Source organism: Simochromis diagramma, unplaced genomic scaffold (genome assembly GCF_900408965.1).
Source record: "Simochromis diagramma unplaced genomic scaffold, fSimDia1.1 OVJJ01000333.1, whole genome shotgun sequence".
Taxonomy (NCBI): domain Eukaryota; kingdom Metazoa; phylum Chordata; class Actinopteri; order Cichliformes; family Cichlidae; genus Simochromis; species Simochromis diagramma.
The window spans coordinates 3,867,229-3,886,377 of NW_024386765.1; the positions used below are offsets into that span (position 1 = coordinate 3,867,229).

Genomic DNA, 19,149 nt, shown 5'->3' on the forward strand with positions numbered 1-19,149 from the left:
ATGAGGAAAACAAAAGCCCACTTTACTTACTGGTTCAAAGCTGGTTCAATTTCAAGCCAAAAAGACCTTTTTTTTTTTTTTTTTTTTTTTTTTTATAAATGCTTCAGTCAGAATCAGCTCACTTGTGATATCTGGTGTCGACAGACTGAGATCAGAAAAATGCAAAATGAACCTTCACAAACTAATAACTCTCCCAGATCTTTAAAAGAGAGTTTGTCTTTAAAAACACCATCCCATTGTTGCATGATCTCTAGAAACACTACCTGCATAGGTTTCATATTATTTTTCACAAGTTTTGTTAGCATAGATCTTTGATAGGTACAGAATAGCATTAGCTACTAGACTGTATATAGCAGTAGTCCCTGCAATATTGTCCACTACTTTGGAACTTTGAAGCTTTAACATTAGTGTTTTGGCTGCCACCATATTGACTTCTTTGGAGGCAGAACAGACCATAGTTGCATGAGAAGGTGGAGTAGTAAATATTGGCTAATGCTAGCTAGTTCGGGGTACTAGTAGCTGAGAAGGTAGAGCAGGTCACCTACTAACTGGCAAGGTGGCGGTTTAAACCCTGGCTGCCAGTCTGCATGCCAAAGCATCCTTGAGGAAGATGCTGGACTCCAGGTTGTTCTCTGATACGCTCGCTGGAGTGTGAATCTTATTAGGCACAGATAAAACAATGCTTATGTGAATAAGGTATGTCATATAAAAGTGCAAAATTGTAGGAAAGCACTATATAAGAACCAGCCTGTTTATAATTTAGCACGCTGCACCAAAATAAAGTGCAACACATAGCCACTTGCTAATAGTGCTAAGTAGCTAAGTGCTAAGGACAACATGCAGCTCACAGCTCCTTGTGTACATCCACATACCTTTAATACCATTATTAAACCAATTCACCCAGTATTAAGTTATTCACAGACTATAGACCTACCTATATTGGGCAAGTTTAGGATTTTAACATGAGACTGATTCATTTTTGGAACCAGCCTCAAGTAACTACTAAAGGAAGTTCATTTTGGGTTGCAGTTTGTTTGTGGACCCACGGGCATCTTATATTATTGTGTTGGTGAGAAATTAGGATGAACCATATCAATAAGCTGGAAGATGCTTTAAAAAAATAACTGAAGTTTATGTGATAAATTACAGGTATCATTATAAGCTTCACTTTGTCTCTTACTTTAAGCACACTACCCAGACAACTCTGGGCACCATCAGCTCTTGTATCTTTACCACACAGGCACCGTTTCCTCCAGAGCCATGTAAGGAACAGAGCTGAGGGTGACGCACCAGGATGTTGTGCAGAATGTATTCCTGTCAGGGTGGGACGACACTGATAAGGACAACAGGGCCGCTGACCTGACGTTCTCTGCTCCTGTCACACTGACAGCAGGGCTCAGTGCAGTCAAGTGTTTCTTCCTCCGTCTGTGTCGCTGTATGCTTGGTCGCTCCTTCTGCTGCAGAGTCTTATATGAACTCACAGCGGCCCTGCAGGATGAAATCAGATATTACTACTGAGACCTTTACACCTCAGGCTTTCCGGTCTGCTGGAGGAAAATATGTCACCATCTCCTGGTTGCAAAGCAATACAATGCTGCCTTGAACATGCTTCAGTTATAGTTATAGTCAACAGTGTATATGATGCGCAACCAGCATGGATCCTAAAACCCAGACTTGAACCCTCAAACAGGCCTTTGAAGGAATGGTGCCCACAAAGAGAGCTGGGCATGTTTTCATTTCATTTTATTCATCTTTGCCTTTACAGAAATTACAGAACAGAAATTTTCTATCACACCTTCCTGCCTGAAATTACTCCAATTGATTCATGTTTGGATGAGTGGTTCTCAAGAAAGTTGCAACACACATTGTTTAAAACCCGGCTCTGCTAAACAGACACAATCACACACATTCTGGGAGTTTGTCCTTATAGGTGTCCTTTCTTCATGAGCATATTTTATGATGTGTTTAAGGTCAAAGTGTAAACTGTAGCTACAAAAGCAAAACAAACCTCTGACGCACTCACATTTCTCTAGTAAGACTTCAAATTTAACGAGCAGAAATTGTTTCGTTCGAGCATGTTTACATAGCTGTAATGAATAATGAACTGGCTTCCATCTGTACTGATCTAATAGACCAGTTCTACATTCCTGCCCCACAATCTAGCAAAGCTCTGGCAGGCATAATGCATCGCCGCCCTGCACCCAGGGGATGAGGCTGCTGACACAGCCGTACGGCCGTCCTGAAAGCTCAATCACGTGACCCACTGCCCCTTGTTGTTGTCATCACCTTGAGCACCGTAACACCCAGCGGCGCCTCCACCCAGAGGAGCAGTGGGACGAACAGGAAGTCTAATTCTAGACTACTTCCTGTATGGCATTCCTGACCTGAGCAGCCTTCCTGCCAGATTCTCTTAAGTGCCCCATGTATAGCAGGTTTACGGCTGAAACGGCTACTTTTACATGAATACATGAGCAGGAGAGTAATTGTAGTAAAACCTTTGGGGATCTGTGCACAGGCTTTCAAATATTTTTTGCATTAGTAGGAAAAAAATGGTGTTTATTGTTAATAATTGGTCATTTGTTTAAAAATCCCAGTCTGCATCATTTAAACCCATCAGTCAGAACACTTTTGTAGCAGTTATACTTCATTTATTTTACCGTTTGGCTTCCATTAAGTGCATAGAATGAGAGTTCACATCATCAACATTTAGAATAAAGTGACAGAGATGGACAATAGCAGAACATCAGGCAGACAGCATTCATTGCAGCAGCGTGTCAGGGGCCTCCCCAGCTGAAATACACGTAAAATATGATTTTATTTATCTGCACTTGTAATGCAGAAGACTGACACTTTTAGAAATAAAACAGATGCACTGACTAGCAGTTTCATGGCTGATAACTGACGACATTCAGGGTATTTATACACATTTTATCATTTAGATTCATTTAATTTATTCCCTCTTGTGTGCCAGGAGGAGAAATGCATGCATACTGTATCCAAACATATGGATATATGGAGGCTAAACAACAGCTACTGCTCTTACTAAAAGGCAGATTGGCTGATATATTTGAACAAGACCAATACAGATGCTTACAGATTTACCAGTATTTGATTGATTATGATATATGTTGGTGCATCCCTGGTTTTCAGCACGACATCATATTAAAACTAATTATATACAGACTTCACCTCCTGTAGATATTCCATAGAATTCCACAAATTCTTTGGAAAAATCCCAAGATGATTATCTGTCAGTAGAGAGGTCTGAACGCCTGCCGAGAATAGATTTTACATTACTTACTCCCATTCAACACCAGCCAAAATTAATTCTACAGTTTTAATTATTAGTGTTTCTGTCCATTTCAAACACGAAATCCCTACATACTACAGTTAAAGATTTATACCTGTATATATTTATTAGTGTCTCTATATAAATTTTAGCCTTCCCATTTAAATGATACAAAAAATACAATCTGAATCCAAATAAATGCAAATTATAGCAGAAACATATATGAGGGTATAAGGCAAGAGTCATCTCAGATACTGAAAGTGCCCTATATTATTGCCAGCAGAGGCTGAAGCAGCTGATTGCCACAAAAACATAGATATATATATATATAAAATGTAAATACTCAGACAGCTGTGACTTGGGAACCAAAAGGGGAACCAAACAAAAGTGTTTGGATTCAGGTTAAAAAGAAACACATACAAGGAAAAAAAAAAAAATCTCCCAAAGATAAATCAACGAGACACATGTCAGAGAGGCAAACACTCTGAGATGAAGAGTAAACCCTGAAGCACATCCCAGCAGGTGTCTTAGTGATGTGTTACAGTATACTCTCCCTCAGGTTCCCACTGCTGGACGTGTTTGCCTGCTGACTCTCTGTTTGGGTTCGATTCCACGTGTGAAAGTCCAAAAGAGCCTGGTTGAGCTTCTCCATCCAGTCCAGCCTCTCCTGCTTGGTGTCTGCCGAAAACCAACACCTGAAACAGGAACGGCCTTCGTCAGTTTGTGTGCAGCTATTAGTGTCCAGCCTCCACCCAGTGAGTGGTGTCACCGAAAGGTGTTTCCCATCAGCTGTCAAAAACACAACACCCACTGTGACATCACTAGCTGGGTGCAGCCAGAAGAGCAACGTCATGCGTCATGCTCACTGTAAACAAATGTGGAATAGACTGGCTTAAATGTGTAAACCAGTCAAACAAAATTAATCAGTGAGAAAAGTAGATGAGCTCAATTTTGTGAGCAAAGCCTTAATTCTCTTAATTTTTCCAACAAGCAAGCAAAACGAGCCATCATGCACAGAACAGAGGTCCTGACAGTTAAACCTGAGCTTTTCCTGCTGGATAAAAGTGAAAAAGTCAGTTTGCAGCTGTGATTCACACTGAAACTAGGCTGACAACAACACATTAAACACTTCGCTCTAATGTTTTTGTCTGTTTGTGCAAGCAAAGACCTCATTTTCAGGGAGTCAGGGTCGTTAAATTCCTACTTACTTGGCTGCGGCATCCTGGCTGAGGTCTTGCTCCTGCTGCGATACGCTGCTTACCAGCTCAAAGGTGAAAGGTCGAGCACACAACTCCCTCTTGACAGGCCTGACGCACTGACTCTGTGAGCTGGAGAGAGAGATGCTGCCTTCTGCCTCCTTAGAAGTTGAACACAAAAGACCGATTTAAGTTCACTGATGGCAACAATTAAACTTGGCCAGTTACAGGGTACGCCCTTCAGAGTCGCCTTCTCATGAGTGCCTGTGCAGGTGGTCAACTACACATTTACATTTAAGTTGCTTACCTTGCTAGTTAAAGCCACAAACAGCAGTCCCTAAAACTAATTATTCCTGTTTTATTAATGTAACAGTTTCTTAGATTTAAAATGTCAGGGTGCAAACCACTGCTGATTGGAGCTAGAGCTGAAAACAGAAAACTCAGTTTAAAAGTTTTGACACTGCAGCAAGCAGGCATCGCAGTAGCACAGTCATAAACTTCCACTGCGAAACCTAAAAATAGCATCCACCCCCAGAAGCTACTCAGACATGCACAAGAAGATGACACTGAAGAGATGGCAAAATTTAAATCAGATATGCTTTTTGATTTTTATGGGCTGGAACTTCCATATTTCACATCTATGTAATAAACCTGCTGGTTCATACCTTTGTTTCTCTGTCATTTGGATAGTTCCAGTAGTACAGGTTGCATTCCTCCAGGACAAAAAAGCGGCGATGCCAGACCCCATACCCACTGATCAACTCGAACATCGTCTGGGAACACAAACACAGCAACAATGCAGTTAAAACAGGTGTTTAAATTTAGAGGAAAATGATTTGATGTGTGTAAAATTTAGCTGAGGCAGGCTCTGCACTCCCTACAATGTCACTTTAAGAAACTGAGACATGACTTCAATTTCAAAATTTTTCCCCTTTGATATCTGGAACATTAATGTGTGCCTGGCACTTTGTCTTTGATTTGACTCACTGGTCCAAATTATCTGATGCTCACGCAACGAAGGCTTCAAGCTTCCAGATCACACTCGTGATTCATCTGCGTGGCTGGCTTAGAAACTAGTTGTTAAATGGCATGAGAGAATTTTTTCATTTTCAGACAAAGCGCTTAAGCACAGTTTCAGGAAGTCTCCACCTATGCTAACATGAATCATAGCTGCCAGCTGGAAACAGGAGTTTTTGTTCTGGTCTGCAGCCTCTGTGAGCTCAGCATCGTGACACCGAACCAGCTGCATCTGCTACAGAGCGGCAGACGGAGTGTGAGTGAGAATGGAAGAATAAAGTAAAACACCCAAGAAAATATCCTGCTAAGATAAATCTCTCTGTGACATACTCAGGTTTTTCTTTAATATAAAAATATATAATCAAATATATAAAATTCCTGACCAGGAAGCCTTGGTGCTGGACGTCAGAGTGGCTCTTGCTCTCCAGCTGCAGGTAGATGTTGCCCTCTAGAGGGGAAAGAAAGGGCACCTAAAGCCAGAAAAGGACAGGGAGGGGCACACAGTGTCAGACTGGCAGGATTTTAAATGGTGGTAACAGAAAACAGCATTTCAAATACATCCCAACATGCTTTTCTACACATAATCTAACAGATGACCGGCAGTGGTCACTTCGACAGCGAATGCTGCCGTTTTCCACGGAGTAAAGATAATTTCAATCTGCAGGAATCAAGAATATAGGAGAGAAATGTAAGAACATGTACACTGACTACACATGCAGTAATATGTATCAGCAAGTTGAGATCACTTTATCATTTTATGTCCTTGAGAACAAGTTTCACATTCAAAATGGCAACATAATGGATAGTCTTTAATTTCTGAGATTTGTTCAAGTTCTTTCTTATCTAAAGTGACAGCAAAGTTATTTACAAATAACCCTCGAAGGTTTTTATGAATTATGAAATAGGTGAGTTTTCAGAGAGGTGGAGGGGTGACAGAATTGTGAAAAAGTGAAACCTTTTCCTGAAATTCATCTCCCAGCAGCCTCCTGACTTTGCCATCCAGTTTCATCTGAGTGAAAGAAGCAAGAAAAGAGGGGGAGGGAGACAGACACGTTACATCACCAGTGGGCCCGTGCATGTGTGGAGTAATAACAAATCAAAAGGGGGAAAGCATGCGGGGTGGTGTTTGCAGCACTGTGCTTCTTCCTCTCAGGCAGCTGCAAATCCCAAAGACAGTGCTTTTATTCAGCTGCATCACTCAATCAGCAAATTCACATTTACACAACTACACAGACAAAAGAAGCTTCCATTTGTCCATCTTACTTTTTACTTATCAAACTTTCAAAGACAAGTTTCCATCGCCAAGTCCTATTTCTCTTTACCAAAACTCACATTTCCACTAGGTTCCAGAGTTGCTGAATAATAAAATATTTGTAAAAATGTTGAACAGGCTTTCACCAACAGTCCTCCTCAGTGTTCACCCCAGCAACAGACACAATCTTACCTTATCCAGGGGGAATTTGCTGTGTCCCAGTGAGGCCAACGCGATCTTATGAGAGCCGACCAGACAAAAGTTACTGGAGCGACGGGTGATGAGAGGAGGAGCAGCAGCTGAAGGAGCAAAAGCAAAAACATGACTAATGTGCAACACTTAGAGCTGGAAGTATATCACCAACCACCATTATAACCATCTTTGTGCCAGTTTGTTCAAAGAGTGAAACAGGACGAACTGAAGCCTCATCGGAGTGTTTATGCTTCAAGTCAAGTTTATTGATATTGCGCCAAATCACAACAAAACATAAGGCAATTTATATTGTAAGATAAAGACCCTACAATAACATAGATAATAATACACCCCAATAAGCATGCACTTACAGCTAAAAATCAAGTTCAGTCTAAGACTTAACAGTGAACTTCAAGAAAATAAGATTTAGGATCCAGCTAAAGAAATACTAAAGAAAATGGAAACTATACTCCAACTGAAGCCAATATAAAACATTTTAAGGCCTTTGGTTATAAATATGCATTTAAGACATTTGAAGACCTGTAACCATGCTGCTCTTTGTGCACTGACAAAATAAAATAAATTAGTGACCAAAATAAAACAACTTACATGTTGAACTGACGCTGGATCTCTGCTGGAAAATAAGACAAATGAATAAATAAGAGTAAAACTCAAAGTATAACCACGATTTGATGAAAAATAAAACCGAAACCTCACCGTGAGAGTATTCAGAAGCTTTCTTGGAGTGACCTGCACATGAGAAGGCAACATTAATGAATTTAAACATTGTATATATAAACATGCAGTGAGCTCAAAAATGACCAGCTTACCCGTGGCTTGGTGGAGGCCCGCTCCATGGTGCAGTTACTGGCTGAGGTTTGGGACTAGATGGCAGAAAAACAACATAATAAAAATATAAAGTAATTTCAGTTTTAGACAACAACACTCCACATTTAAAATCAACATACGGTAAACACAAAAATAATAATAATACATATTTTACACATTTGGTATATTGAGCAGTAAGAAGGTCATTAAAAAACAAATCAATTTAAACTGCCTTTAAAACCAGCACACACCCAAGCAAAGGGCAGCCTAACCAGAGCCTTATACAATCCTGCTGCTAATGCTGAACGACCACAGCTATTCACCTACACTCGTATTACTGATAGGCATTAGTTAGTCTCCCCTGGCTTCAGAACTTATAACTGAAGTAAATCTCATGAGCTGTCACATAAAGAAAAAACAGTGGCTTCTGTATTTAGGTGGGAGGACTCCAGGACGGCCCCTCTCCCTACAGGATCGCCAACTAACAGCACGCCAGCTTACAACAGCCTTCCATCAGATACCACAGAGACATGCCTGCAATGCTGCAGCAAACAATCCAACCAAGTCTCTTCAGCTAATCCATTAGATACACTGCAGATGTGTGTATTACGTATTACATTAGCACATCTGGCTGCAACATCACCAGTTCACAGTTAACGCACATGAAAGGTTTATAATGATTTAAAACGTGTATAATGTAAATAGTCATAGAAAATGAAGCTCTATAAATTGTGACTGACCAGGCTGTAGACTTCCACATCAATCTCAAAGGATGAGCGAATATCCTTCCTGAAACATTAAGACGAAGCAATGCAATGCATTAGGATACTTTGCATATCAATTACCACTTAGTAGAGTCACAAAATGAGAAATCAAAATGCTGTTTCAGAGCCGCAACATGAAACGTCACATAAGGTCAAAGGCCACAAACATTTGTTCCAGTTTAAGAGTAGTTGATGAAATGCAGCTTACATAGTGACAGATGTGGGGAAGGAGATGGTGTCTCCGTTCTGAGCATCTGCAGCTGTGGCCAGAGGGGTGGCGACGATGTTGCAGGGTCCGTAGCGGATAAGAACAAAAAAGTAGTGACTTGGTCGACCTAAATGACAAACAAAAACAACATCGTGAATGTTAAGAGTGAAGCCATTAAAAACCAAACAAAGGCAGAAATCCTCTCAGCTGCGGTACCTGCACGGTTGTGTGAGGAGCAGACATATTCCACCTTGAGCGGCAGCTGGATGTTTGTGATGCTGACAGTGCCTCTGCAGGGCTGCTGGGAAATGGATTCACTGTCCTCCACTGCTGCCTCTCCAGATTCTGAACTTCTCTCCTCCTTCAGTCTGGCCACCTCAGCCAGCAGGGCAGAGCGCTTCTCACCTGAAACAGAAAATATATCATAAATGCAAGGAACACAAAATAGATAAATATTATAAGATATATGAGCAAAGAATTGAAAGTTGTGGATATCACACTGTCAGTTTTGACTGGTTCCTAATCTTAAAGACCAATGAATGACCAATAACGGCTGCGGAGAAGAAGCTTAGATGACAGGAAAGTGGCTTATGTGAAGAAGCATTCCTGACTCTATATTGAACAAAGATGCGGTGGTTTAAAATCTTGCAGTCTACATACACGAGACCAGCAGCAGTTTCTCGGCTTCGGCCTCCTCCAGTGAGCCTCGCCCGTGCTCCTCATCCGTACAGCAGTTCAGGGCCTGCAGCGTCTGGTTAATCACAGTCTGCAGTTTCCCAGCTTCTTCATTAAGAGCCTGGACACAATCGACCAAACCCAGAGCATCACTGATACATGTAATATATTCAAAAGGTTCCACAGTTTTTGGGGTTCTCACTCTTTAAGAAACATTTTGTTGCACTACAGTTCCAGATACAAATAACATAAGAGTGTTATGAGAGGCGATCACGTTCGAAAGTATTAAGTTCCTCTGCATAAAAGTCTCCATTAAAACATTCCACATGCTTGAAATTTAGACGATGAATGTCGAGTTTCCATAATTAAACATCATTTGAGCTTTTTAAATTCATTGCTCTACTGATTTAGTCCTGCTCCATTTGTTGAAATGGAGAAAGACTTCAAATTTCTGTTACTCCCTGTGTAAACTTCAGGACAGGTAAGTTGTTGGACAACATTGAGCTTAGCCTTCCGTAATATCAGTGTTTTTCTAAACTAGTCAAAGCAAACTACACACCGTTATTTTCTCCTTGATGTTGACAGGCGGTTGAGGCTTGGGCGTCTCTTCAGCCCGTCTCTGAACCCCCGGAGTGACGCTCTGAACGATGGGAAGCTTACTCTGCCTTTGTGTGCGGTAGGCATCGACGCTGACAACCAGAGAACAAACAAACATTAACATAAGGATAACAATGTTTGAGAAACAATGTGTGAGTGCTGGCACAGTTCAAGAGTTCACAGAACAGTGTGGGTAAAGCATCATGGAGCTTTCTGAACATGCACAACATGTAGATTTGATTCGTTACACATTAGGCACCAACAACCCCACCAGACTGCTGAAGAGCACAATCTCATGTGTTGGTGCAGACTGATTCAGTCGTTTTTACTAACAGACCTCAGACTGTGCAAATGAGCCCACTGTGAGATCTGATAATGATATTATTGCAGTGTAACTGCAGTAAACTGATAAAATGTTCATGATCCTGAATTTGGATCAGATAATTTTTTTCTGTTTTAATAACTTGGAGGAATTATCCCATTTTTATGAGGAACTAGAGAGTTGTGTAAATGTATGGAGATTAGTGACTACTGCCAAGGCTGTACCAAAAAAAACAAACAAACAAAAAACTTCTATCCTTTACAGCACAGGTGTCAAACTCCAGGCCTCGAGGGCCGGTGTCCTGCAGGTTTTAGATGTGTCCTTGATCCAACACAGCTGATTTAAATGGCTAAATTACTTCCTTAATCACGTGATTCAGGTGTGTTGACCCAGGGTGATATCTAAAACCTGCAGGACACCGGCCCTCGAGGCCTGGAGTTCGACACCCCTGCTTTACAGCTTCAGAGCTCACTTTATATTTTATGAGCCAACTCTGTAAGCATCTTTTGGAGTATCTCAAAGCTCTGAAAATTTGGGTTTTTAAACAATTTGAACACAAATGTATTACTATTACTCTTTATGTTTGGCAACAGTTTGACTGTGAAAAGATAACAGCTGGGATTGATTATAATCTGTATTTGTGTATGACCATGTAACTGCTGCGATTACCTGTACAGGGGAGCAGATTCAGCAGGATGGGCGCTAGTTTCATCTGGCGTCAGGAGCAAAGGAGGGATGGGCTCCTGGCTTGCGGCCAGTCGCTGTTGTAGGAACATTAGCACACATGTCATAAGTTGTGTTGTTTACAGGGCACTCGTTAATGCTGTCTGCTAGTGGAGGACACCAACTCTTTCAGCTTCTGAGTGTAGCTTCTATAGACTGGAATAAATCTTACCAGTGGGGTGACCACAGCCTCTACAGACTTGCTGAGAGGAGAGAGGATGCCAGTGGGAGGAAAGTTGAGCAGCTCATCCCTGATGCCATCAACCTTATCACTCTCATCACTCTTCTCCTCTTTGGCCTCTCCCTCTTCTTCACTTTTTTCCTTCTCCGTCTCCATCTTATCGTTTTCGACAGAGCAAGCCCCAATACCACTGTCGTGATCCTCAGGGCCTTCCATCCTTTCAGCATATTCGAGCACCTCCTCGAACATCTGATCGATAATTTCACCAGTGTTGGTCTCATCGCGAAAGCTCACTTCAGTATCTGAAAAATATCACAAATGTATGAAATCACTTTGAATCATTTTCTGACACTTCAAATGCTTCTGTGCAAATAGCAAATCTGTGTTTTAGACATCAAACAAATAATTTCGTACGTTCTTCTCAGCACAGCTCTGATGAAATAATTGTAATTGTTCAATCTAGACAAAAACCACCCGTGTATTTGTGCACCATGGACCAATACCATAATCTTTCAAAACATGCACCTCATGTCCAACAGACTTTCACCCGTGAGTTTCCACCTCTCCTAAAGTGTCCTCAGGTGGCCCAGGTGCTCACACTGCCCTCACCTGACACGGCGGTTTCTGTAGAGGTATTGTTGTCAGACACCCCTGAGCTGTTGATGAACTCGGGCTCCAGAATAAAGGAAACCTTCTTTGAGCTCTCTCCTCGCTTGTGAGTGTCTTCTGTCAGACTAACGTCAAGATTCACCCTTTCATCTACAGATTCCTGCCCCACCTCCAGGTGATCAGCTGGCTGGATCTCTGCTGAGGTCTGAGCTCCATCAGCCTCTGTTAATGCGCCCTTGGGCTTTACCACAGGTTGTGCCTCATCTTCTAGATTTCCCTCTAGTCCCGCATGCTCATTTTGTTCATTTTCAAAAGAAGTAGGCAATGCTCGTTTGCCTCCATCTGAGCATGTGCTGTCTGACTCTTCTTTTATACAGACTGTCTGGGTTTCCTTTGACTGTTCAGCTGCATCATCATCGTGACTGCATAGTTCCATGTCTTTCTGCTCTTGTTTTATTGTAAGAACATCACTATCTGCTGTAAGTAGACCCCGACTACCTTCTTTACATGACTCCATGCTCTCTTTGTCTCGGTCTAAAGTACACTTCCCTCTCATTGAGTTTTCTAAACAGCTTTCTGGTTTGGATTTGTCATCTTTTTGTATTTCAGAACAGCCAGCGGTCTTAGTAGAGACATCAGAACGTGGACCATCATCCTGGATGTCAGTGGGTTCATTTTCATCTGTTTTCTCTTTGTTCATTTGGGATGATTCCCCTTGCACGTCCTTCACACATGCTTCGTGTACTTCATCTATGGCGGATTCTTCCTCCATACACACTGTGCTTTGAGGATATCGCCACATCCTTAACTCCTCATCTGTCGATGGTTCAATCTCCCCGTCACTACAGCACGAACTATCCATCTTTTCATCGTCTTCAAAGGCCAGCATGTCAGAGCTACCCTGTTCACTTACTGTGGACTCCTGTGATGTTTCCTTAACGTTTGACTCATGTGGAAGAGTTAATTCTGAGAAGCTTTGCTCATTAGATGCAGTTAAGTCAGACATGTTCTGATCCTCACCAGAGGGGGGTTTGCAGAAACTGTGATCCTCGCTAAAAGAAAGCTTTAACACAGTTTGGCCCTCTGGTTGTTGAGGACCTGGCTGCTCTTCTTCATTAGCAGACAGAGCCTCTTGCATCTGCCTGGGTTCTTCACTGAGAACACACTGTTTCTGCATTCCAGTCTCTGAATAAGCTGCAGGAGCTTCAGAGTGACCGGATGTCATCTCACCTGTTGAGAAACAGGAGTCTCGCATCTCATCACTACACACCTTTTATAGCTTTATACTTGTTAAACCTTCAGAGCAGTTACTGAACATACTGAGTCATTTATATAAAGAGCACAAAATCTGCACTGATACTGAAACAAACTACTATTTTAGATGCGAAATGAACTTGCAATTACATTTTTTTATTAATTAATTACATTTGCAAGATGTAATCAAATGTGCTCTATTAGTCACATTATTCCTAATTATTGGTTACATAACAGACACAAGAGTTTACAAAATATTCTGAAATGTAAAACTTTTCTCCTTAAAAATGAGGTCAGACGAAAACAAATTGAACAAATGGCAAGTGGCCTGAGATCCCTGGTACATAAGTGCTGTTCGAATGCGTTTGCCCCAATACGGATGTTGCATATGAATTCCAATACTAATTAGAATTGTTTTTGTTTCACATTATAGAAAAATATGCTTCAATTTTAAATCTAAATGACACCCAAAGCCTTACCTGTCATATTAAGAGATGCGCTCTCTGCATTTGTCGTCGGAGGTTCAGTGAAACTACCGTCTTTCACATCAGCGACACCTTGATCCTGCCAGAAGATCAAGAACAACAGGATTAAAGAATAAGAAGTAGGAGTTTTATTGACTATAATGATACTATGTTGATGACTACATACAAAAGGAAATAAAAGTTCAGATAAAAACAAATTAATTTAATTAAGGGACAGTAAATTGTAAAAGAATTCTAAAAATTAAAAATCATGAAATATAAAATTCACAGGAAGAAAAAACAGCCCCTAAACAAAGTGAACCAAGAAAATATTGACAGGGTGCAATAATGCTGAACAGTGCAAGTCTGTACAATCTTCAAATGTACAAGAAGTGCATGAATCCACCACTGCACACCAAACATGACCTTTGTTACCACAGTGACAAGCCAACATCCCCAAAACCATAGAAGAGAAAAGAAGGTGCACAGTAAGGAATGAAACTCAGTTTTCTAAAGAAATTCTGTCTCCAGCAGTGCTTCAAGACATATTTAATCAACTGATCTCTGCCCAAGTCTATGTGGCCCATAATACCAGGTGACTAGACAACGCAGGGTTTTACACTACTGACTCACATCCCAGAGGCACGTGGGAGGCCACTGCACTCTCCTTTTTGATCTAGGAACACTGGAGGAGGGACCTGAAGGGCCACAAGGAGTCCTCTCCTGTTTATATAAACTGTCATGTTAAAAAAATCTATGAAAACCAACAGTGAAAAATGAAAAGTACAGTTTACAAAAGCTATAATCCACAAAAACGAGTTAAAACCCGAACAAAGTTTTACTCAAAGCAGGACGTGCCGAATTCTTGTTGACACTGACTGTGTGCATCAATTACTATTTACTGTTTCACAGCTGTGATACTAATCCACACAGCTATACTTGATGGCAATTCAAGCATGAAGCTTTAATTTACCCATCGATTTTAAAATAACAGATAATAAACTATGACAGTTTATTATCAGAGCTCTGTAGGTGGAACGTCAGGGTCTGAAAACTCACCTCTGCTAAAGCGGAATCTGAGCTGCTCCGTTTCAGCCAGGCGTTCTCAGCGATGGGCTGAAACGGCACCTGACTCAGTTCATGCTCCCGCTCCTGACCAGTGAAAATATATCAGATTTTAGACATTTATCACAAGCATAATCAATTATCCAGTATTTGAATATTACAAAAAAATAATTTCTTTCTATGTTTTTTTAGTATTAGATTTAAATAATAAATAAACAAACAGAAATAACAAATTTCCCCCCTTAAGAACCAGCACGTGGGAGTATTGAATGTGCATTTCAGTGATTAAAGCTGTTAAACCAACCTGGCGGATGCGAGAAACCTGCTTTGAGCTGGGTGTAGTTGAGCCCTGGAGTTTTTGTTGAATGACTGATACAAAGCTGGAGCGTGTCCGGGGGTATTGGCTGGCGGGGCTTGGGGTGTTGGTGGGGCTACTCTGGAAAGAGGCCATTTTGAATCGCTCCATCCGCTGATTGAACTCTGCCTCACCTGGAAAATATTTCAGACAGTGTTTAAGTCAAAGGTGGGGTACTAAAGACCAATTACCTTAAATAACTCTAACAAGGTGGAATGATGGCCTTAAGCTTTTGTTGGTTATCAAATTGAACCAATGAGCTAAATTAATAGAAAAAAAAAAAAAAAAAAAAAAAAACAGTCATCAGGTGAAAGACTCAAGACCTTCATATTAAGGGATTTTTCTGGGTCCAGACGCTTCTCATGCACACCCTCTCTTAACACTGCATAGATATAATGCAAATAACAGTAATGCTTCCAATATAAAGTAACAAAAGAAAATATTTGTGAATGGAAATGACAGCAGATGATTGGAAATCAGCTACTGCTCAAAAACAAATTATTTAACTCTGAGTTAAATCATTCCATAACTCATGTTAGCCAGATGTATCATAAAAAGAAACACCTGTCATGTTCACTACTGACATACATTCACTGCACATGTTGTGTTATTTTAGATTAGAATTTAGCAGCTGGGTGTTGCAAACTCAGGGACGGGCAGTAAGGCCAATGTCAGGACTGAACTTCAGTCTGTGTCCCTCTGTAATACACTCTAATTAATGGAGTCATTACAGTAAGCAATCTATTTAGGCTTCAGTCTTTAAGACTGAAATTGTTTGTAGTTAGTTAATAACAGGTGATGTTGATAGAGAGGTTTTTGAAAGTGTGCTCATATGTAATCTCACCAAGGAGAGGCTCTTTGTGGCCCTTGCTGTCCCCGCCTGGATCCGAGAGGCACCGCTGTGCAGGAGGAGCTCCTCCTAAAATACAACACACTTTGTTACAAACTACAGGAATGATCCAACTCCCACACAGTCACTCGGGCTCAACAGAAATTACTCAACATCTTGACAGCAGGTCTTATCTTGCTTGTAAATAATCTAGTTGACTTTTGATCTGCTATCTTAAGCATTACCTGAAATGCTGCCAAAAAACAGAGAAGTTTGTTAGCTACCCAAATAAAGCCAGTGGTGCAATAAATTCCACCTTTGTGAAGGTTTTGTCACAACTGTACTGTACAGATCAGTCAAGTATTTTGTCACATGTTCAGCATGCATGAACTTGTATGCAGAAAACAGTCATTTACCATCTCTTCTCTGGGTGAGCTGTTGAACTCGTGACCGGACTGAGGGAACTATCGGTGTGTCGGGTTTGGTTTCAAGCTCTGCTCGGCGTCCAGAGGAAGATGCTTCAGGGCAGTGGTTCTCCTGACCGGCCGCTTCCAGACGGCGTCTCTTCTGACTGTCACTGGTCTCTGACACAGCAAGACATAGGCGACAGGCATAAGGGACTCCTTCTTGTAAATATATGTATATTTTGTAAATATAAAGAAGAAGGAACCTTGACATTGGTTTAAGCCACAAACAAACCTGGTGCTGAGCAGTTATTGTCCTCTGAATCCGACAGCGGTGCTCTCTGTCTCTTCAAGCCCATATTGTTGCCATTTTCCTCGCCTGCTTCCATATCGAGCTTCAAAAACATTAAGCACTGAATGATTACTTTTAAGAGGTCAGTTTCACCGATTTGAAGATAAAACTCGAAGTCCATGAACAGATTTACTAAAGAGTAAAGCGGTATCAGCTAGCAATAGTTACTTTCCCAATAGAAACAAGCCACACCAGAAAAAAACCTGATCAAAATCCAAAGAAATAACTGCATGCCAGATTGAATTTAGCTTTGTAATTTCAACAGTGACTAATGCCTTTACCGATTTTCCAAATAGCCGCCATATAACCAAGTTTTATCCTGTCTATGGCCATAAAGCTTCACTCCCGACCAGGCCTGCTTCGAAAATCAGGTCAGTAAACTCAGTGACATTTATCTGCCTACAACAAAGTTAAATAAATTTGCAAAATTAAAAATGTTCTATTATTAAATGACACAGATTACCGCAGCTAAAACTAAACGTGAAAACGCCCCGTTTCAGCTTGGCTCGTTTTTAAAAACAAAAACACTGCTGGCTGATTGGGCTAGCTCTTAAGCGAAAACTGAAGCATTTACTTAACACAGCGACAATTTAGTTATCTACGCCAAGTTTTTCTTCTCGTCTCCGAACAACCTGTCACGCTAAAACATACTAGATTAGCACGCTGAACGCATCCACACCCTGGGTCAGCTTGGCTAGCTCTTTTCAAGCTAACCTATCTAAGGTTAATGCTAGTTTAGCTTCCAATTAGTTAACTTAATCAACAGAAACTTAGACTGGTAGCTCGAGTTTGTCTCTATATGTTTTGTTTCTAAATGGCTCCCCCCCCCTTTTTTTTTTTTTTTTTTTACCTGAGAAGATATCCGTAAGAAACTACAGGTGTTACACGGGTCAACCTTAACTAACAGAAACCACGAAACAGTCCTCTCGTTGTTTGCTCTCTTCTTCTAACTTTGAATTTCAGCGGGTCTTCTGACGTCAGAGGAACGAGCGATTGCAGTACCGTAAATATTCATAAAGAGCCCCGATCTGATCTTTGCCGTGCGGTTCCTGTGGGGCGTTAAAATCTGATACTGCGTCCATTCTCCAGAAATAGTAGATGACCTCTTTTAGTTAAATACCCACCGATGATTATTTACATATTTGTTTTCCTACTAGTTGATGTAAAAACGGCTTTTGTGGAAATTAGGTGTTTATATTACGGTAAAAAACAGAGTAAACGCGCGGACGGTTGCTGACTTTGGTAAATAAGGTTGTAATAAGCTTTCCCTCCCTGGAAGTTATGAAGTGTATCACATCTTTGCTGTTACACAACTGTCGTATATATTTAGCTTAATAATGATCTCAGAGCTCGTCTCTAGTATGTTGTCTGATTGCTGTTGTTGAGGTTCCATTTAAAATATCTAAGCTACACCTATATATATGAACAGCCTTTAATTATTATGTGATTTCTCTGTTTGATGTCCTGCAGACAGCCAAATCTGTTGTTAAATATTATAAAGCTCTATGACATACATGCAACGAGTAGTTACAAAAATGACCAGTAGGTGTCGCAGATTGCTTTCAAAGGTAAGGCTTGGCGAGCATCTTTGTAACTTTGAGAAAACTTCATACTAGACAGTATAAAGCTGGTATGAAGGTGGAATTCAGTGAATGAATCTCAGCATCATCAGCTAATGAATCTGTGCTACACTTGATGTAACCTGACCATGAGCATCACAGCTGCCGTGCACCAGTCACACACTGTCCTGTAGTGTAAACCCATGACAGCACAGCAAACCAACCTGTTTATCCTGCACTAAAGTATATTTGTGCAACCTTTAAATAACACAAAGTTAGCATACCCCAGTTTGTTTTTCAGCATGATTCACAACATACAAAAATGTCACATGTAAAGACCAAATAAAACATGAAAATATAAAAACATGAGGACATATATGTAAAATTTCAGTTGATCAGATACTACTGAGCAGTCCTTACCTTTAACTGTAGCCTCTCCTCCTCCTTTCCTGTTCTGTCTTTCATATCTTTTTCCATCTCTGCGTAAAGTTAGTACCGCATCCCCCACTTATGGGCAACTGCACTGGTTCTGGTGATGCCAGAAATATGAAAAACACCAGTCCATGTTATCTCCTGACCATGGTGATTAATACAGGAACATGATTGCCTTTGACATGAAACTGTTTAGGCCCAAATCTGCTGATATTTGAAGGCCTGCAGCAACATGAAACAATAACTCCCCTTAAATGTGTTAAAACAAAAGCAAGAAGCCTGTTTTAAAAATGTAAGGAGGAGAAAGTCCAGATTTTTGTTTATATATGTAGGGAGAAAAATAAAAGTTGCCAGAAAAATAAATGCTCTAGTAAAGTACTGATACCTGAAAATTGAACTCAAGCACAGTAACAGAGTATTTGTACTTTGTTACATCTCACCTCAGTGCGACAGTAGTGAAATTTAAAATGGGCAGAGACAAAGAACTCTGAATTGAAAAGATGGCAGTAAAAGTATAACTTGCAAAGGAGAAATCGTGTAGAATCATATTTGTGTGCAAAGTCAGCGAGCTTCAAAGTCAGA

General features: G+C 40.8%; 1 protein-coding gene across 5 annotated transcripts; it reads right to left on the bottom strand.

Annotated features, from left to right (window-relative positions):
* Positions 1 to 3,458: 3,458 nt before the first annotated feature.
* si:dkey-30c15.10 (uncharacterized protein LOC559353 homolog) lies at positions 3,459 to 17,560 on the bottom strand. Of its 5 annotated transcripts, none has more exons than XM_040036577.1 (25): positions 17,427 to 17,560; positions 16,520 to 16,619; positions 16,237 to 16,404; positions 15,836 to 15,910; positions 14,941 to 15,125; positions 14,631 to 14,723; positions 14,205 to 14,294; positions 13,587 to 13,671; positions 11,854 to 13,083; positions 11,236 to 11,546; positions 11,010 to 11,101; positions 9,981 to 10,110; positions 9,407 to 9,542; positions 8,963 to 9,151; positions 8,747 to 8,873; positions 8,515 to 8,563; positions 7,777 to 7,830; positions 7,664 to 7,696; positions 7,556 to 7,577; positions 6,947 to 7,053; positions 6,458 to 6,511; positions 5,886 to 5,972; positions 5,151 to 5,258; positions 4,498 to 4,646; positions 3,459 to 3,984 (listed from the first exon to the last, which is right to left on the bottom strand). In XM_040036577.1, the coding sequence occupies exons 2-25, from the start codon at positions 16,611 to 16,613 to the stop codon at positions 3,828 to 3,830; spliced, it is 3,825 nt and encodes a 1,274-aa protein (XP_039892511.1). In that variant the 5' UTR covers positions 16,614 to 16,619; positions 17,427 to 17,560; the 3' UTR covers positions 3,459 to 3,827. The 5 variants fall into 5 exon arrangements, with proteins under 5 accessions (XP_039892511.1, XP_039892500.1, XP_039892538.1 ...); XM_040036566.1 differs by having other exon boundaries at positions 7,556 to 7,580; XM_040036604.1 differs by lacking the exon at positions 14,205 to 14,294 and having other exon boundaries at positions 7,556 to 7,580.
* Positions 17,561 to 19,149: the final 1,589 nt, after the last annotated feature.